Raw genomic sequence first — 21,045 nt, 5'->3', positions numbered from 1 at the left:
TGGTAAAAATAAAATACTATACTTTTGGAAAAATATAAATTAACATGAATTAGTAATCCATCATGGAAAATACCTATTTCTTGAAATAATAACAGATATATTGCATCTGTGCAGTGGGAATGCCTTCTCTCTCACCAAGATGAGATACTAATTTGAATGTTGGAAATCTAATTTCTGATTCAAGATGGCAAGTGAGCACACTTATTTCTCCTTAGATATCACTGAAGTAACCATAAGGATAGAAAAAGGAATAAAGGCCTTGAGAATGGGGGTGGAGGACAATGTTAGTGGATCAAATACTTTCAAGTTCTAGAAAATAGAAGGTGAATGGAAAAACACTGAAGGAACCACAGATGAAACAATGCATAGATGAAGCCTGAGGTGGAGATGGGAGGATTCTTCACCGGATAGCTACAGAGAAAATAAGTAGATAAGGAGAGGAGTAGGTAAGGAAAGCAAAAGTGGAAAGAAATCAAGTTGATTGACTGGGGTAAACAGCTGAACAATTTGCCTCTGTTCCTACTCTGCTTCCTCCTCTTGTTTGTGCAGCTGTAGAACTTGCCCCCAGTGTTGAAATAAAAGTCTATGTAAATTGAATACCTATGCCCAGAGATGGTGGTGCTCCTATATGGAATTTATGCCCTATGTTGAGTGCCCCCATAATTTTGTCTGGTTTTGTACCTACAGTTCTGTATCACCCAAACTATTAATCAGGTGGGAGAGTAAGTTTCAATGAACCAAGTGATTATTGGGGAAACATCAGCAAAAGGACTACCATTGAGCATTGAATTTAACTACAGAACTAAGAAAAAGGTGACATAAATGTGACAATAATATCTAAATGTTTTATACTCTGACAGTGTAGAAATAATGCATCTAACAAAAAATGAGAAGTGAAATAATAGAACATAGAATAACTTCTTTGATTCTTTCATATAGCTGGAAGTCAATGGATATAATTTAAATCTGACAAATCAAGCAGCAGAAGTTTAAGCATATCGAGGAGTACAAAAGTAAAAGATAACATTGCCTAAAATTGGGTAGTAGGTACAGGGAAGAAGAGTGGATACAAACTATTTTTTTATTCATAGAAGAGAAACAGATACTGTAAAGAAACAAGATCCAAAGACATAAGAATAAAGATGGTCACTCAAAGAAACAAATCCTACTAAATATCAGGAACATTAAAATAAATTTTTTAGAAAAGAGAAAGAGTGTGATGTGCACTGTCTGGGGAATGGACACACTTGAAGCTCTGACTCGGGGTGCGGGGGAAGGGCAATATATGTAACCTAAACTTTTGTACCCCCATAATATGCTGAAATAATAAAAATAAATAAATAAAATTTTTAAAGAAGCTTAAAAAAAAAAAAGAAAAAACCGAATTAAGCCCCAACATATGAATAAATATCAATGGGCTTATCTCACCTATTAAAAAAAGGTGTTCATGTTTGATTACAGACCAAATCCAATGCTATATTATGTTATGCAGAAGAGATAGCTAAAACATAGGTTAAAGGTTAAGAATAAAAGGATAGGCAAAGGCATACTGGGCAATAAAAATAAAAAGGAAGTAGAAGTCATGCTCTTAATAGAACAAAGTAGAATTCAAGCCAGAAAGCATAAGCAAGGCAAAGAAGTACACTTCATATTCTAAAGACTGTAATTCATAATGAATTTACAGTGCACCAAATAACAGCCCAACTTTCATAAAGCAGAAATTACAAAAGATCCAAGGAGAAATATGTAGAAGTACCTTAATACTAGGAGACTTTCACTTCTTTCAGTCTGAGAAATCAAGTGGACAAAAAATCATGATATGGAAGACTCATGCTACATAATCAGTAAGTCTGATAAATATATATCAAATTTTGTGCTTGACAATAGAGTATGCCATTGTTACAAGTGCCATGTAACATTCATCAAAATTGAGCGTATAGTGGACCAAAAGTGAACTTCAGTAAATTCCAAAATTATAAAACAGATTTTATTCTCTAAAAATAATGCAATAAGAATAGGCATTAATAGCAAAATAACAAAACCCAAAACCAAAATTGCCCTTATATCTTGAAATTAAAAAAAAAAAAACTATGAAATATTTGGGCAAAGGGGAAATGTAAACCAAAATTGCAGAATTTCTAAAAAAATTTAAAACTGCACATCAGAATCTATGGAATCTAGCTAAAGTGGTCCTCTGAAGAAAGCTCATAGCCCTAAATACTTATTTCAGTGAAAAATAAAATGTTGAGAATGAATTAAGCATCCTGTTTTTTCAAATTAGAAAAAAACCAGCAAACCAAAGGAAAGCAGAAGGAAGAAATTATAACGAAATTATAAATTCCTGCTCTTTTCCAGTTGGAACCATGAAGGTTCCTGCTTTGCTGGAAACCCTTAAGAAAAAGTGAAGGAATTTTGAAAAGCTGAAGATCAAGTGACTGAGAAAGAAGTCTGACCAAAAAATGCTTCGGAAGACAAGGAGGAAGCTTATCTATGAAAAAGCTAAGCACTATCACAGGGAATATAGGCAGATGTACAGAACTGAAACTCGAATGGCTAGGAGGGCAAGAAAAGCTGGCAGCAACTTACGTACCTGCAGAATTCCATAGGCGTTTGTCATCAGAAACAGAGGTATCAATGGTATGAGCCCAAAGTTTCAAAAGGTGTTGCAGTTTCTTTGCCTTTGCCAGATCTTAAATGGCACCTTTGTTAAGCTCAACAAAGCTTCAGCCAACAGGCTGAGGATTGTAGAACCAGATATTGTGTGGGTGAACCTGAACATGAAGTCAGTAAATGAACTAATCTAGAAGCTTGTTTATGGAAAAATTAGTAAGAGAATTGCTTTGATGGATTACACTTTGCTCAATCTCTTGGCCAATATGGGATACATCTGCATTGCAGGGTCTGATTCATGGAATCTATACTGTTGGAAAATGCTTCAAAGAAGCAAATAACTTCTGTGGCCCTTCAAATTATCTTCTCCATGAGGTGGAATGAAGAAAACACCCATTTTGTAGAAGGTGGAGATGCTGGCAACGGGGAAGCCCAGATCAACAGGCTTACTAGAAGGATGAACTAAGATATCTACCATGATTATTTCTGTAATCTGGTCAGTTAATAATAAATGCTTTCAAATTGAAAAAAAGAAACCATAAATTCCTAACAGGCATTACTGAGTTAAACAACAGAAAAACAGAACTAATAAAATAATTTGCATATTTTAAAAATTAGATTAAGGGTCAGCAAATTTTACCTCACAGGCCAAATTTGGCCTGCCACCTATTTTATGTGGCTCACAAGCTAAGAATGGTTTTTATGTTTTTAAATGGGTAAAAAAATTCAGTATTTCGTGACACATGAAAATTTAGTGAATTTCAAATTTAGTGTCTAAAAAGTTAGAATTTAGAAACATTCATTTTAACATACATTGTGTACAGCTGCTTCTGTGCTATGATGGCTGAGTTTAGGAGTTGTGACAGAGACCATATGCGGCATACTTATCTGTTCACACTGCTGCTTGGCATCACAGTGATGCAGATATAACTTGACAGCTTTTCTAGTGCTGTGTATATCTCTGTGTAGCAGCATTTTATTTAACTTTTACATTTATATTTAATATTTCATTACCAATGTGTACCCATTATGTCAAAAACAAAGTGAACTTTGACTCATGCTTTTAAGGCACAGTGGAGTGTGGTTTATTTTGTTACCAAATTAGATTAGCAAAGCACTATGTTTATTTTATTTTTTATCTCAAAATATTAAGGGGGTACAAAAGTTTTTGTTACATGGATACACTATAATGCTGAAGTCAGGGCTTTCAGTGTGCCCAGCACCAGTGCACGATTAGGTGTTCATTGCACCTAATAGGTAAGTTTTTTTTTTTTTCTCACTCCCTTTCACCCTCCCCCTTCTTAGTTTCCAATGTTCTTTACATCTTTTTGTGCCAACGTGCACCTGTCATTTAGTTCCTACTTATTAGAACATGGTGTTTTTCCATTCCTGAGATACATCACTTAAGGTAATAGTCTCCAGTTCCATCCAAGTTGCTGCGAGTGACATTATTTCATTTCTTTTTATGGCTAAGTGTAGTACTCCATGGGGTGTGGGGGGGGTGTGTGTATCTACACATACACACCGCATTTTCTTTATCCACTCATGAAGTGATGGGCACTTAGCTTGATTCCATATCTTTGCAATTGTGAATTGTGCTGAGAAAAACATTCAAGTGCAGGTGTCTTTTGGATAAAATTATATCTTTTCCTTTGGGTGGATATCCAGTAGTGGGATTGATGGATTGAATGGTAGGCCTACTTTTAGCTCCTTGAGGAGTTTCCATACTATTTTCTATACAAGTGATACTAGTTTGCAGTCCCACCAACAGTGTATAAGCATACCTTTTTCTCTGCATGCATGCTAGCATCTATTGTTTTTTGACTTTTAATTTTGACAGGGGTAAGTTGGCATCTCACTGTGGTTTTAATTTACATTTCCCTGATGATTAATGATACTGTGAATATTTTTTCATATGTCAGCCATTGTCTTCTTTTGAAAAAATTATGTTCATATTTTTTGCCCACTTTTTGATGGTTTTTTTTTTTTCTTGCTGTTTAGTTTGAGTTCTTTGTAGATTCTGGAAATTAGTCTTTTGTCAGATATATAATTTGCAAATATCTTCTCCCATACTGTAGGCTGCCTGTTTACTCTGTTAAATTAGCAAAGCACCATGTTTAATATGTAATGACACTATAGCTCTGCTAAAATAATACAGTATGATCTGGCACTGCCAGATGAAGCAATCATCGCAATATTTCTAACCCATGAAAACAACTGTCAGAAAAATTAGAAATTTTAAAATGGAATATCTCGTGATACTAGAATTTCTCCACAAAAAAAATGAAAATGAAGCTGTAACCAAAGTAAGTTTCTGAGTGGCTTATTTGTTATCCAAGCAAGGAAAGCTGTTTGCTAATTGTAAATTGATTAAATTGTGTTTAATTGCAGCAAAGAAACATGTCCAGAGAAAATAAACTTAACACTAGTAGGCTTTTAGTGAGAACAGTCGCTCGAAGAGCTGAGGACATTGGGAACAATATCAATATTCACTTAAAAAACAAGGCAAATGATTTTGAGTGGTTTTCCTTGGCACTTGATGAATAAACAGGTATTACCAATACTGTTCAGTTGTTTACTCAAGAAGTCAACACCAAATTTTAGGTGAAGATTTAGCCTCTAAGTAGTCTGCATGAAGCAACTACAAGAGAATATATTTTCAAAAGATGAGAAAGCACTAATTCTATACAAATTGAACTGGAATCTACTAAGATGTGTTACAATTAATAGTAAAAATACATGTGGAGCATAAAAAGGCATAATTGGACAAATTGTATTATTCATCAGAAAGTACTTTGCAGCAGGTACTTGAATCTATCATGTGTTAACAAACCAGTATGTCAATGGAGAATTTCATTTACTCTAATGGACTTAACCATCATCAGTTTTGTGGATTTTTCTCAGAAATAGAAGCTGTATATCCTGATTTGCTCTACCACACAATTTAATGGCTTAGCATTGGTAACATTTTGTTGCAAATTTTTGAGCTCCAAGGCCAATATTGAAATTTTTCTGAATGAGAAAAGCCACCCTTAATCACTATTATTGAACACTGAATGGACATCAGGTTTTACAACAAACTTGGTTGCTGTTAATGAGTTTAACTTAAAATTTATAAGGCAAAACAGTGCATATATAGGAAACATACTGCTAGGAAGTCATTTCAGCAACAATCTAACATTTTGAATTAACGTTTGGTCATGTGGCAAAAAATGACATTTTAGTCAACAACAGACCCCATATACAATGGTGGTCCCATAAAAGATAACAATACTGTATTTTTGCTGTGGCTTTTCTATATTTTGATACACAAATACTTACCACTGTACTACAGTTATCTACAGTATTCAGTACAGGTTTGTAGTCTAAGAGCAATAGGCTATAACATATAGCCTAGATATGTATTAGGCTATCCCACCTAAGTTCGTGTAAGTATACTCTGTGATGTTCGCACAGTGATGACATTGCCTAATGACACGTTTCTCAGAATGTATTCCCATCATTATGTGGTAAATGGCTGTAATGTCAAGCTACTTTATACACATTATGCTGTCAAAAGTTAAAACAAGAACTGAGTTCTCCATGCCACTCAGCTTTCCAGCAGATATATTTTGTGAGCCCAAACTAAAGTGACAGCAGCACTTCTGAGGACCTTGATGCAAGTGCAAAAGAAATTTTCATATTTCAAAATTTACTTTGTACGATTAAGGAGCTTCCACCTAACCTTCAATTGGAAGTGATTAGTGTGCCAAGTAATGACATGCTATAAGGCAAATATCAAGAGAAAAATGTAATAGAATTCTATATATATCTTCCCAGTGACTAATATACTCAATGAAAATCAGATGCTTATAGATTGCATCAGTATTTGGCAGTTCCCATCTGTGTGAAAGGCACTTTCAAAGATGAAATATGCAAATCTCATTGCAGATCAGCATTAACAGATGAACATCTGCAATGTTTTGCTGATAGGAAATGCTAACTTTGAACCCCAATTAAGCAAAACGTTATCCCCTACCGAAAAGAATTTCCTTTTACTTGTTAGTGGATCTATATTGCCAAAAAAATTTACTTGGTTATCAAAAGTATATTTTGAATATAATTAATAAAAATTTTGTAGAATTTTTTTTCTCATTATATAAGTGCTTATGTAATGTGCTTGGCCTGTAAACCCTAAATTATTTACTATCTTGGCCTTTACAAAAAAAAAAAAAATTTGCTCACTCTTAAATTAGACAAAGCACTGGCTAACCTGATTAATCAAGGTAAAAGGGGAGCTAGCATAAATAACCAAAATGCAAAATAACAATGGAGGATACTCATAAAAGCAGAATTTTAATTATAAGAAATTGCTTTCTACAACTCAATGCAAAGAAGGTTGAAGACCTGAATGAAATAGATAGTCTTCTATGAAAACATAGTTTGCCAAAATTGAGCCTAGAAGAGATAGTCTCAACAAACTAAATTTCATAGAAGAAAAGGTAAAGTTGCGAAAGATGTAGTCCTCAAAAAAGTATTTGAACTATTCCAGAGCATAGAATGTAAAAGAAAACTTTTGAATGATTTTTTGGAATCAAAGTAACAAACTATTCTCACTTATGGCTATCAGTTCTAAACCTTAAATAAATTAATCCAACACCACATTTAAAAAATAATGCATCGGCCGGGCACAGTGGCTCATGCCTGTAATCCTAGCACTCTGGGAGGCCGAGGCGGGTGGATCGCTCGAGGTCAGGAGTTCAAGACCAGCCTGAGCGAGACCCCGTCTCTACTAAAAATAGAAAGAAATTATCTGGACAACTAAAAAAATATATATATAGAAAAAATTAGCCAGGATGGTGGCGCATGCCTGTAGTCCCAGCTACTCAGGAGGCTGAGGCAGTAGGATCGCTTAAGCCCAGGAGTTTGAGGTTGCTGTGAGCTAGGCTGACGCCACGGCACTCACTCTAGCCTGGGCAACAGAGCGAGACACTGTCTCAAAAAAAAAAAAAAAAAAGAATAATGCATCATGATCAAGTAGAGTTTACTCCAGGAATATAAGAATGATTAGCTATTAGGGTTCAATATTAGGCTATATTAATCACATACAGAGTAAATTTGTATGACATCTTCATAGATGCTAAAAAGGGATTTGACAAAATTTAACACATTCTTGACAAACTGTTGAAGTGAATACATGAGTACATACATGCATATATAAAGTGTATATATATCCACATATATGTGTGTAATATATGCACATTCCAAATCTGATATGGAAATATTGGAGGTATTCCTTTAAAGTCAAGAATAAGAAAATGAGCCCACTATTATCACTACCTTTTCCACATTGTATTAGAGGTGTTAGCTAGCACAGAGTGAAAGAACTGAAAAGAACAAATAAAACTATTTTTATTTGCAGATAATATTACTATGTACTCATAGAATTGATGAAAATCAATAGAAAGTAAGTTCATTCAGTAAGGTAACAAGACATCCGATTAAAATATTTTTAAAAATCTATAGCTATCACATATACAGCAACCATTAAAAGATGTATGGAAGAGAATACCATTTTTCAGTATCAAAAATAAAATACTAGGAAAAAAATAGGAAGGTACAAAAGATAAATGGAAAAAATATTGAAACACTCTTGGAGGAGCTAAAAGGAGACCTGGACAAATGGATATATACCTTATTCTTGGACAAGAAGGGAACAAAAAGATGGCAGTGTTCCCTAGGTTAATATATAAATTTAATGTGATCATATGAAAGCACTGACAGGATGGGGTTTTTTGTCACATAACTAGACTAGCTGTTTCTAAAATTCACATGAAAAAGTAAACAAGTACAAGTAGTTACAAAATTCTGAAAAAGAATAGCAGTGTGAGGGTTTTAGTGCCATCAGGTATTGATACTATAAAGCTTGAATAATTAAAACAATGTGATAATGACATGAATAGAAACATAGAAAAGAAAGAAATCCAAACTATAGAGAAATATCAAATCAGTGGACCAAAGGTAGACTTCTTAGTAAATGATCTTGGTGTTGGGACTGATCTGTAGCCATTTGGAAAACAGTTAAAAATTTGAATCTGTATTTCAACTGCATATGACTTGATATATTCCAAATGGCTCAAAAGTTTAAATGTATAAAACTAAGCCATAAAAGTGATAGAAGAAAACATGGATGAATTCTTTAACTTTGGAATAAGGAAGGCTTTCTAACTATAGCTGAAAATCCAGAAGCCATAAAATAAGATTGATAAATTTGACTGCCTAAAAATAACAAAGATCTTCTGCAAGGGAAACAACACTGTAAGTAGAAATGAACTAGGAAAAAATGTCACAAACACAGAGCTAATCTTAATACCATAAGAATACAGAAGTTTAACAGTGCATTAGAAAACAATGGTCAATGGATATGGACAGTTCACATACACATACGTCACATTGTAAATATCTGAAAAGATAACCTTGTTCATAATAAAATAAATGTAAACTCCACTGAGATAACATCTCTCTCTCGGAGACCCCAGCAACTGCACCAATTGACCCCACCCATCAGGAGCAATCTCCCAAGTGTGGTGGAAGAGCCCTGAATAACATTAGCAGCTCCCCCAGCGACAGATCAAGCAATCACAGAGGCACACACACCCAGGCTTGCAGGTATCAGCTGGGATCTGTCTTGCCCTTACCCACACTTTAAGGGGGAATAGGGTCCAAGTAACCCTTGGGAGTGGCAAGACCTTTCCTAAAGATCAGGGCCTTCATAATCCCCATCCGGGGTACCAGAGACCAACACAGACACATCAGATTATCTCGATAACTGACTCCTCCATGCAATCTACAACCAACAACAGAGAGGGTAACCCCACGGCTTAACACAGTCCCCTCCATCTCAAGCTATTAGAGGTCAGTGGAGTTATACACACAAGTGCAATCCACCACCTGGGAGCTTAAGCGGGGGGACCAAACTCACTAATCTCCATTGGCAAGAGATGAAGACAACAGGTCAGAGGTAATGCAATGTGCTAAAATACTTCTAAGGCAATACAAGACCAACATGCCTCTTCCCACCATTGTCAAGGAACATCCCTTGGGGGCTTGAAGTTAGGGGCACAAACCAGTCCTAGCACTCCCAGTTCTCGACCAAGTAGCCTGATGAGGAAAAACCAGCAAAAGAATGCAGGAAACATGAAACATCAGAGAGAAAAGTCACCCCCAAAACAAATCATTAGACCCTCAAAAGCGGATACTAATTTAAATGAAATGATTAAAATGATGGAGGAAGAATTCTGAGTATGGATTGCAAGAAAACTCAATGGAATTGAAGAGAAAATAGAAACCAACACAAGCCACAAGAACAATACAAGAAATGAATGAAAAATTCTCTAAAGAAATCAAAATCTTACTAAAGAACCAAACAGAAATTCTGGAAATGAAAGAGGCATTCAAGGAACTTCCAAACACAGTAGAAGCCCTTAAGAATACAATGGATCATGCAGAGGAAAGAATCTCTGAGCTTGAAGATAATGCCTATGTGCTAAACAAATCAGATGAAGAAAAAGGACACAGAAGCAAGAGACAAGAACAAAATATAAAAGAAATGTGGGATTATGTAAAGAAACCAAATCTAAGAATTATAGGCATCCTGGAGAGAGAAGAAGAAAATACATAAGGGCTGGAAAATCTATTTCGTGGAATACTGGAGGAAAATATGCCTGGCCTGGCCAGAAATCTAGATAACCAAATACAAGAAGCACATGGAACTCCTGAGAGACTCAACATGAAAAGGCAATCACCACATCATATAATTACTAGACTGGCTAAAGTAAACATGAAAGAGGCAATCCTTTGAGCAATAAAACAAAACAGCAGATAACCTACAAAGGAAAACCTATCAGACTAACTGTGGACTTCTCAACTGAAACCCTACAAGCCAGAAGGGACTGGGGAACCCATCCTCAATCTTAAACAGAATAATGGCCACCCTAGAATTCTTTATTTGGCAAAACTAAGCTTCATCTATGAGGGAGAAATAAAGACTGTCCCAGACAAGAAATCACTGATGGAATTTGCAAAGACCAGACCTGCCCTGCAGGAAGTACTCAGACTTGCAATATACACTGAACAACATAACAGACACTCACCAAAGTAAAATCACTCAGGAGTTAAAGTCCAGAACTGGATTCCCCAATGGCTTGAGAGGTAAAACAAAACAGTAAGAATTTACCTAACAATATGAACAGAAATCTACCCCAAATATCAATCCTCTCAATAAATGTGAATGGCTGGAATTGTCCTCTGAAGAGACACAGACTGGATGAGTAGATAAAGAATTATAAGCAAAGTAGCTGCTGTCTCCAGGAAACTCATCTAACCATAAAGATGCTTTCAGAGTCAAGGTCAAGGGTTGGAAAACAAACTTCCGGCAAATGGAAACCAAAAGAAAGTGAGGGTAGCGATCCTGATTTCAGACAACATAAACTCTAAAATAGCAAAAGTGAAGAAAAACAAAGATTGTCACTATATAATGGTGGAAGGAAAAATCCAACAAGAACACTTAACAATTCTTAATATTTATGCACCCAACACAGGAGCACCCAGACATATAAAGCAAACCCTGTTTGATCTAAATGGCATAATAAACAGTAATGCCATTGCAGCTGGGGATTTCACCACCCCACTGACTGAACTGGACAGATCCTCCAAGCTGAAAATAAGTAAAGAAACAATGGACTTACAGCCCTAGAACAAATGGGTCTAACAGACATATACAGAACATTCCACTCAAATAAAGCTGAATATACATTATTCTCATCAGCTCATGGAACTTTCTCCAAAATCGATCACATTCTAGGCCACAAATCAGACCTCAACGAATTTAAAAAAATAGAAATAGTACCATGTATCTTCTCAGACCATAGTGGTATAAAACTAGAGATCAGTTCCAACAGAAACACTCACCACTTCACAAAGTCATGAAAATTAAACAATCTGTTGCTGAATGACTATTGGGTCAAGGAGGAGATCCAGATGGAAATAAAAAGATTCTTTGAACTAAATGAAAAGGGGGACACAAGTTATCAAAATCTGTGGGATACAGCGAAAGTGTTCCTGAGAGGAAAACTAATAGCATTAAATGCTCACATCCAAAAGACAGAAAGTTCAAAAATCAACAAACTAATAAACCATCTCAAGGAACTGGAAAAGGAAAAGCAAATTAATTCTATACCTAGCAGAAGAAAAGAAATAACTGAGATCCGAGCAGAACTAAATGAAATTGAGAATAAAAGAACTATATATAAGATCAATAAAACCAAAATTTGGTTTTTCAAAAAGATAAACAAAATTGATATCCCTCTTGCTAGATTGACAAGAACTAGAAAAGAAAGGACTTTAATAAACTCAATCAAAAATGAAAAAAAAGAGGTCACCACAGACATCATGGAAATACAAAACATTATCTTTTAATACTATAAAAATCTATATGCCCCAAAACTATAAAATGTGGAGGAAATGGACAAATTCTTGGAAACACACAACCTCCCTAAGCTCAATCAGGAGAAAACAGAATACCTGAACAGACCAATATCAAGCATAGAAATTGGAGCAGCAATTAAAAATCTTCCAAAAAAAAAAAGTCCCAGACCAGAGGGGTTCACACCTGAGTTTTACCAAACCTACAAAGAACTCATACCTATACTACAGAAATTATTCCACAACATTGAGAAGGATGGTACCCTCCCCAACTCATTCTACGAAGCCAATATCACCTTCATACCAAAGCCAGAAAAGGACACAACAAATAAAGAAAACTTCAGACCAATATCCCTCATGAATATAGATGTAAAAGTCCTCAACAAAATCTTAGCAAATCGAATCCAACAGCACATCAAAAACATAATTCATCATGACCAGGTAGGCTTTATCCCAGAGATGCAAGACTGGTTCAACATATGCAAATCTATAAATGCAATTCACCACATAAATAAAAGCAAGAACAAAGATCATATGATTCTCTCAATAGATGCAGAAAAACCATTTGACAAAATCCAGCACACTTTTATAAAAACTCTTAACAAAATAGGCACAGATGGGACAGTCCTTAAAATTATTAAGGCAATATAAGATAAACTCACAGCCAATATCATATTGAACGGTGAAAAATTGAAAGCATTCTCACTTAGAACAGGAACCAGACAAGGTTGCCCACTATCTCCACTTCTATTCAACATAGTGCTGGAAGTCCTTGTCAGGGCAATCAGACAAGAGAGGGGAATTAAGGGTGTCCAAATGGGGGCAGAAGAGGTCAAACTCTCACTCTTTGCGGATGATACACTATTATATCTATAAAATGCCAAGGATTCAACCAAGAGACTCTTGGAATTGATAAATGAATTCAGTAAAGTCTCAAGATACAAAATTAATGCACACAAATCAGTGATATTCATATACACCAAAACAGTCAAACCAAAAACCAAATCAAAGGCACAACACCTTTCACAATAACATCAAAGAAAATTAAATATTAAGAATATATTTAACAAAGGAGGTGAGAGGCATATATAGGGAGAACTACAAAACACTGAGAAAAGAAATTGCAGAAGGTGTAAAGAGATGGAAATCCCTACCATGTTCATGGATTGGTAGGATCAATATTGTTAAAATGTCCATACTAAAGTGATCTACAGAATTAATGTAATCCCTATCAAAATACAACCATCATTTTTTACAGATTTAGAAAAAATAATTCTATGGTTCATCTAGAACCAGAGAAGACCTTCTATAGCCAAAGCAATTTTAAGCAAAAAGAACAAATTGGGAGGCAGTAGTCTGCCAGACTTCAAACTTTACTGCAAGGCTATAGAAACCAAAACAGCATGGTACTGGCACAAGAACAGAGATATGGGCCTTTGGTACACTGCTGGTGGGACTGCAAATTAGTGCAACCACTGTGGAAAAAAATTTGGAGATACCTCAAAGAGCTAAAAATAAAATTACCATTTGATCCAGCAATTCCACTACTAGGCATATACCCAAAGGAAAAAAAGACATTCTATAATAAAGACATCTGCACTAGAATGTTTACAGCAGCACAATTCACAATTGCAAAGATGTAGAAACAACGCAAGTGCCCATCAATACATGAGTGGATTAATAAAATGTGGTATATGTATACCATGGAATACTACTCAACTACAAAAAACAATAGTGAACTAGCACCTCTTATATTATCCTCCATAGAGATTGAGCTCATCCTTCAAAGTGAGGTATCACAAGGATGGAAAAAGATGCATGACATGTACTCACCATCAAATTGGTACAAACTGATCAACACGAAGGTGTTCACATGGTAGTAATACTCACTGGGTGCTGGTCAGGTGCGGCTGGGTAGCGGGGTAAACCCACAACTAATGGAAGCAGAGTGCAATGTATAGAAGGACACACTTGTAGCCTTGGCTTGGGTGAGGCAAACTCATTACATGTAACGAAAATGTTTGTACCCCTGTAATATCCTGAATTAAAAAAATACAAAAAACGAAATACAGATTCATGGGGCCCACTATAGACCAGAATCTGAATTTTAACCAAATCTTCAAATGATTTATATGCGTATTAAACCAAGATTGAAAAGCACTGCTTTAAAAAGTCCATTAGGTTAAATCTGTTGATTGGAAAAGCTCAGTGTTTATCTGAAAATGTCTTTATTTTATCCTCCTTTTTTGGTAGCTTTGCTGGTTAACTATAGATTGACATTTATTTTTTTTCTCAGCACTTAGAAAATAATGTTGCAGTGTCTTCTGGCTTCGATTGTTAATGTTTATAAGTTTTTGTCACTCTTAGTCATTCCTTCCTGGTGACTTTTTTATATCTCTTTTATATCTCTTGCTTACTCATTTTTTGTCATTCCATCTTATATTTCCTTAAACATTTCATACATGGTTATTTTATATTGTTTTTGATAATGTGATGCAGCTTGTGGAGTCATGAGGAATCTAAATCTGCTATTTGTGTATTTAATGATTACATTAGCCAGGATTCTCCAGAGAAACAGAACCAATAGGAGATAGAGAGAGAGAGAAAGATATATTTACTTATTTTAAGGAATTGGCTTATACGATTGTGGGATCTGACAAGTCTGAAATCTGAAGAACAGTCCAGCAGGCTGAAAACTCAGCCAAGATTTGATGTCCTCTGAAAGGACAGCATTGCTAATAAATCACCTAAGATAAAAAACATCACTACACACAATGGTATGCTGGCCCCATTGCTTGCTTCTTGCTTGACCACCTGTGGCTTATTTTTTTAAAGAGCTTGTTTGCAGAACTGGAAGAGTACTGAACAAAGAGAAAAGGGTATATAGCCCCTCAGCATCTGCCAGACCACATTCCAAGAAGTCAGATAAAACCAGCCTGACAGAAAACAACTGCTCTGGAAAACGACCACCTTCTGTTATCACTTCACGTCAACAAATGCACTGGAAAACAACTGCCTTCTAATTCCATTATCATTTTGCAACAACTGCTCTGTTCTCTATAACCCCAATAAAAGCCCAAGCCACTTGTCCTTGGTGCTGGCATTCATTCTTCCTTTCATACCACACCCTTTCCTCCCTTGGAAAGTAAAATAAACTTTTTCCTTCAAAACCTGACTTAATCTTTGAGTCAAGAATTCTTTGTCAGTCTGTGGTATGACTAACATTGCTGTTTTGAGTCTAAAGCCTGCAGAGTAGGCTGACAAGGTGGAAACTCTCACAGGATTTTTACATTACAGTCTTGAGTCAAAATTCCTTCTCTAGGAAACCTCAGATTTTTTGTCTTTAGGCCTTCTACTGATTAGATGAGGCCCACCCACATCATCAAGAGTAATCTCCTTTACTTAAAGTCAGTTTATATATTAATAACAGATGTTAATCACATCGAGAAAATACCTTCACAGCAACATCTAGACAGTGTTTGACCAAATAAGTGGGCACCATAGCCTTGCCAAGATGACACGTAAAATTCAAACATCACAGTGACCTTTGATTGTGAATCTGACTTGATTTATGTTAACATGAAAGAATCTAGAAAGCCTAAATTGGTGATATTTCCCTTAAAATAGGTTTTGTGTTTCCTTTGGCTGACAGCAGGAGGGACTACTAAACTGGAGTCACTTTGGTCCCCTCAAGGTCCCTAGCTTGATTAAGAATTTTCAGATTCTGCTCCTTCACCTTGTAATAGGCCTATGGTTTAAACTCAGATTTCAGTTTAAGTATTGAGTGTGTAGATGTGGTTTAGCACTTAGAGCTCCTGCTTGGTTTCTATTTTTTAAAAAATTTAAAACCTTAGAGATTTCTCTTATTTCTGTGAACCCAGCAATGTACCTAGTTTTCCTGTTGTGGGAAGGTCCTTTATCTAATCTATCAGAAACTTAATTTATCTCTTATTTACTCTCTAATCCATTATCATCTGGCTTCTGTCATATCACTCCACTGAAACTCCATTTGCAAATGAAACAAGTAACATCTCTGTTGCTAAAAATCAATGGAAATATTTTCAGACCTCATATTATTCCATCTTTTAGGGAGCATTTGACATTGCTCATATTACCTTCTGTAGAGACTCTTTTACCTTGGCTTCTGTCACATTATGCTTTTCCTTTTCCCCCTACTTTAAAGCCACTTTGTCTTAAGACTCATTTTCCTCTTTCCTATCTTTAAAGATTAGTGTTTCTGAGAGTTCTAACATAGCCCACCTTTTCTAATCACTCTCCCAAGAAGTATGTGTAATCTGACGTCACCCTCTAGTTTCCGTTATCATCTACTTGCTGTTGACTCCCAAATCCATACCTTTGGTCCACATCTTTCTTCTATGTTCTGCACCTGTATTGAAATGTACTTGGATGTCTCAATCCCCTTCATCTCAATTTGGTCCAATCTGAATTCATCTCATCACTCTCTACCACATCCAAAAATCTACTCCACCTCTGATATACCCTCTCTCAGTGAATGACATTGACATTTGTCCAAATCAGAAATCTGGGAGTCACCTTCATCATTTCTTTCCTTCCACTGTACTAATTAATCACCAGGACAATTGATTCTGTATCTAAAATCTCAAGTCCATTCACTTCCCTGTTTTCCTACAATCTATTCTAGTCAAGACCACCAAGATCTCCCTATGTCTAAATCTTGCTCTTCCATTTTGTCAAAAGACAAAATAACAACAAATTTAGTTATAGATCTAATTGGCTTTTATTTGTGATTCATGAATAGGGGCAGCTTCCATTCTACAAAATAGAATGAAGCTCCTACTGAGCAATGGCAGAACAGTGGGTTTTGTAACAGTGGGAACAAGGAAACAAAACAATAGGAAAAGAACTGATTGGTTAATGTCAGGTATGTTAGGCTATTTTTTTTTTTTTTTTTTTGTAAGGGTTAAGCAGAGGGTACTTCCTTGATTACACCGACTCAGGTAGACTGGAATCTCCTGTTCTGAGGAACAACTGGTCTGTCTGGTGCTCTACCTGTTTCCTTAAAGTTTCCATTTGATTATGTGGCATTTAGCATGAGTGACTCCATTCTGGTTTGGTCTGTTCTATTGGGGCCTAGTGCAGAAGTTCAGTCAGTCCCAAACAACAGCCTCCCATAATTTTTGCTTAACAATTCAAAATACATTTGACCCTTAAACAATATGGGTTTGAACTGTGTGGCTGCACTTATACGTGGATGCTTTCATTAAATATAGTAAATCCTCGTTTTGGCAGGCTCTGCATCCACAGCCAAATACAGTATTCATGGGATGCTAAACCTGCACATAGGGAGGGCTGACTTTTCACATCTGTAGGACTAACTGCAGGACTTCATGCATGGTTTTTGGTATCCGAGGGGGTCCTGCAACCAATCTCTTGCATATACCAAGGGACAACTGTAGTATGCTATTTGAATGCTCCTCATAAAATGTAAATCTAATCCTTTAACTCTTCCAGATTAAAACTCTTCAATTGTTTCCCACTTTCTTTAGGAATAAAGTTTAAATGGCATGTCATGCTTTACAAGGCCCTTCATTAATCACCCTCTCTCTACCACTCCCTCTTCTTGTGCTCTATGTGCCAGCCACCCTGAATCTCTTTTGGCTCCTCCAACGTGGGGATGCTTTCTCTTTTGGCCACTATACACACTGTTATTCTCTTTCTATAAGCAATCATTTCTGAGCTAACTCTTAATTCTTCAGTTCTCAGCTTAAAAATCACCTGCCACTGAGAAGCTGTTTATCCTTGCTCCCCCTGTCATTACTACCCCCCACACTCCAGAGCTTCCCATATTAGCCTGGCAACTATAATGCAGGAACCAGAGTTGGCTCTATTCATCTCTTTTGTGAAATTTATTTCTATGAGATGATGCAGTCTAGAGAGATGGAGGGAATTTCTGACTACTTAAGCAATGCCAGAATCGCCAGGTTTCTTGTAAAAATAAGTAGAAAAAGCCAACAGCACCAACAAAGTAAATGATGAAAATAATAGGAAACAGCTTTCAAATCATGAAATAAGTTTTCCAAGTATTTTTATGGGGAAAAATGTGTCTGTAGGCACATCGATACAGTACTAAAAGAATATTTCTAATACTAGTGACTTAAAACAATGGCAAATTCATGATGAAAATTATTATAATGAATTAATCTGAATTAGTAGCAACCAAAATAAGATCTGTAATATTGCTCATGGCAATTTCTCAGGTAAGACTCCATCTAATAATACCGTGTGTATTTAATATACTCACACATTCATTTATTACAATTATGAATTTTTACGTTTCAGCAGACATACTTTTTTTGGTTTCTTTAGGCTAGCTATTTTGATTGATATATGTCAACTATCTAGCAAAGGTTAAATAATTTAAAGGTTAAATTATTTAAAAATGAGTTTCCAGTAATAGTATTTTTCATAGAAAAAAATTATTCTTTTCAGAAAATAGAAATATGAACTAAAAGAATCTAATACAAAATCCAATAAAATAATAGTCTCATTATGCATGCATACACATGTATGAATTTATACATACTCACTCATATGTATTCTGCAGGAGAGAAAGCCATAGCAGAAATACACTTAAGCAGGATGCAAAATGTCCTCTAGAGAAATATAAGCACAGGATATACACATTATAAGTGCAAACTCAATAAATTACCAGTTAACATTTTATGACTTAGTAATATGTGGTGGGACCAGTTTATAAGTGGTGTGGCAATGATAGCAAAAATGCCAACAAGGAACTCAGCACTCAACATGTCTAATAAATACTAATTCACTTAGTGATTCACTAAATATTGACACTGTCAAGGATCAAAAATTCTAACACTTCCACAGATCTTTAATTGATATCTTTCAGATAAGCCAAATATTCTAGGTAAGTAAGAAACTGCCTACTGATACTATATTTCAAAGGTATTACCCTTGGAAAATTAATGATTTCACTGTCTATAAAACTGCATGGATCCAAAATATGATAAGGTCTTCAATAATAATCAAAAATATTATTCTATCATCTTGCTATCATTTTGGCTGCTCTTCATATCTTCAAATATTTTTCACAACTAAGGTATGTATCTGCACCCTGACAAGTTTAAAAACATTATAAATATGGTCCATTTTCTCTGCAATCACCTTAATAATGTGATTATTTAATAATACACTTTTGTGTCAAATTATTTACGAAAATGTTTAGTTTTTTTATATAAAAAATAAGTATTCCCATCCTTTATCTCAGAAACCAGTCTTGCATTCGGGCTCTAGAAGTAATGAGTAGTGATACATCATTTCTGTCATGTAGTCTTGAGGCAAAGGGAAATTAACAGAAAAATAAATGTCAGTTTTACAGTAACTAAACACATGGCACCTAAGATATGGATGGAAAAATAACCACATATTCAAATTATTTGTACAATGTATGTGTCTTTTAGAGCTCACTATATTTCTTTTTTCTTTATCTTTGATGGGATTAGTTTCATTTGGTTTTGCATTGAGGCAAAAGACAGACATCTCCTTTTCCTTGGCTTTAATCAGTCTCAAATTCATCAAAGAAAAGAGAAAATGATGCTCATTTCATAAAAGGTTAACATCAATATTAGGACAAATTTTTTTCTTCTGACAAATCTGTGCTGTATTTATATTAACTAAATGTTTAAAAATGCTAATCCTGAGCAAGAAAGAACAGTTTGGACTAAAGAATAAAATTCCTTCATTGTTTAAACCTAAATAGCTTTAAAATTCAACCACAGAATATAAAGTCAATAAAACTGGAAATTCAGACTTCTGATGTCCACGGCAAACCTGAATACTTTGAGCAGAAATAAACACACATAGTAGATAATATGCAAAAAAGCATCAGAAATTGATGCACCTGGATTTTGTTAAATATAACAAAGCTCATTCAGTCCTTCATGGATAAACCCAGCTAGAAGAATAGCACAAAACTGTATTGCATTGAGCAGAAATCCCTCAGAAAGACAACGCTGGATTCCTTTTTAGATAGGCATAGACTTTTTTTCAAAACATCCAAAGACATAAAAGACACATTGGGAAATACAATATGACTTCTATCTTCATGAAAGCAAAAAATTCTGGCCACTTTGGTAACTGAAGTAAGTCACTTGAGTTTTTAGTTTTAGCTACCCCCCAACGAAAAATAAGAGCTCACTACCCAGCAAAGCAGTATTATAACAAAGTATTTATACACCAGTGAAGGATTTAAGTAAAGGGCTTGCAACATGGGTCAACTCAAGCCCAGCTCTATGAATAGCTTCCTAGTTCATGTGGTGAAAGTGCACAGGAGTGGGAAACTGCCAGTACAGCAAGGATCCTTTCACAGTATACCCTGTCCACGTGGGAACGGTCAGCTCAAGGTCGGCACGGTCCACTAGGCAATGACTTCTGCCCCTGGGCACAGCCCTCCAAGCTTCTTCCTTACGACTTTTCTTTTATTCAAACTGTCACTTCTTCCTCTTCATCTGCTTCTTCAATGACCTGAATCTCATCTGCTTGAGGTAAGGAGGAATTCTCCGCTGGCAGCTTATTCCCATCAGCTTTACATTTTTCTTCTTCTTCTATGATTTCCTTCCATATCTTATGGTTTTCAGTGAGGTGGTGCATTAGCTGGCAAAATATTCGTCGTCTGCTTTTCCTTCTTGGTGGTTCTGTGAAATTTAAAACAAATATATTAAAATCAGCAATATGATTCAATCATTCATTCAACAAATATCCAAGTGCCTACTTATTCTAGGTATTTATCTAAGCACTGGTGTTATAATAGTAAACAGTATGAAATAGTAGTATAAAATAATAAAATGGTATTATAAAAATAATCCCTGTCCTATGGAGCTCACATTCTAGTGGAAAGATCTGGACAAAAAGAAGCAAAATAGGAATATGTTAGATGATATTATAAATATGGATAAAATGGATGGTATTATA

General features: G+C 35.5%; 1 protein-coding gene and 1 pseudogene across 2 annotated transcripts in view; one reads left to right on the top strand and one right to left on the bottom strand.

The window, feature by feature from the left end:
- The first annotated feature begins 2,017 nt into the window (after positions 1-2,017).
- On the top strand, positions 2,018-3,249 carry LOC123641651 (annotated as a pseudogene).
- A 17,051-nt stretch (positions 3,250-20,300) lies between these two features.
- Positions 20,301-21,045, bottom strand: part of PDE3B (phosphodiesterase 3B) — a 123,687-nt gene continuing 122,942 nt past the window's right edge. For both annotated transcript variants that reach the window (XM_045557586.1, XM_045557587.1), the window contains one exon: positions 20,301-20,768. In XM_045557586.1, coding sequence (XP_045413542.1) covers positions 20,557-20,768 — 212 coding nt within the window. In that variant the 3' untranslated portion in view covers positions 20,301-20,556. The remainder of the gene's footprint in view (positions 20,769-21,045) is intronic.

Source organism: Lemur catta, chromosome 7 (assembly GCF_020740605.2).
Source record: "Lemur catta isolate mLemCat1 chromosome 7, mLemCat1.pri, whole genome shotgun sequence".
Lineage (NCBI taxonomy): Eukaryota > Metazoa > Chordata > Mammalia > Primates > Lemuridae > Lemur > Lemur catta.
The sequence above is the reverse complement of the archived record's forward strand: the minus strand, read 5'-3'. Positions and strand labels throughout refer to the sequence as shown.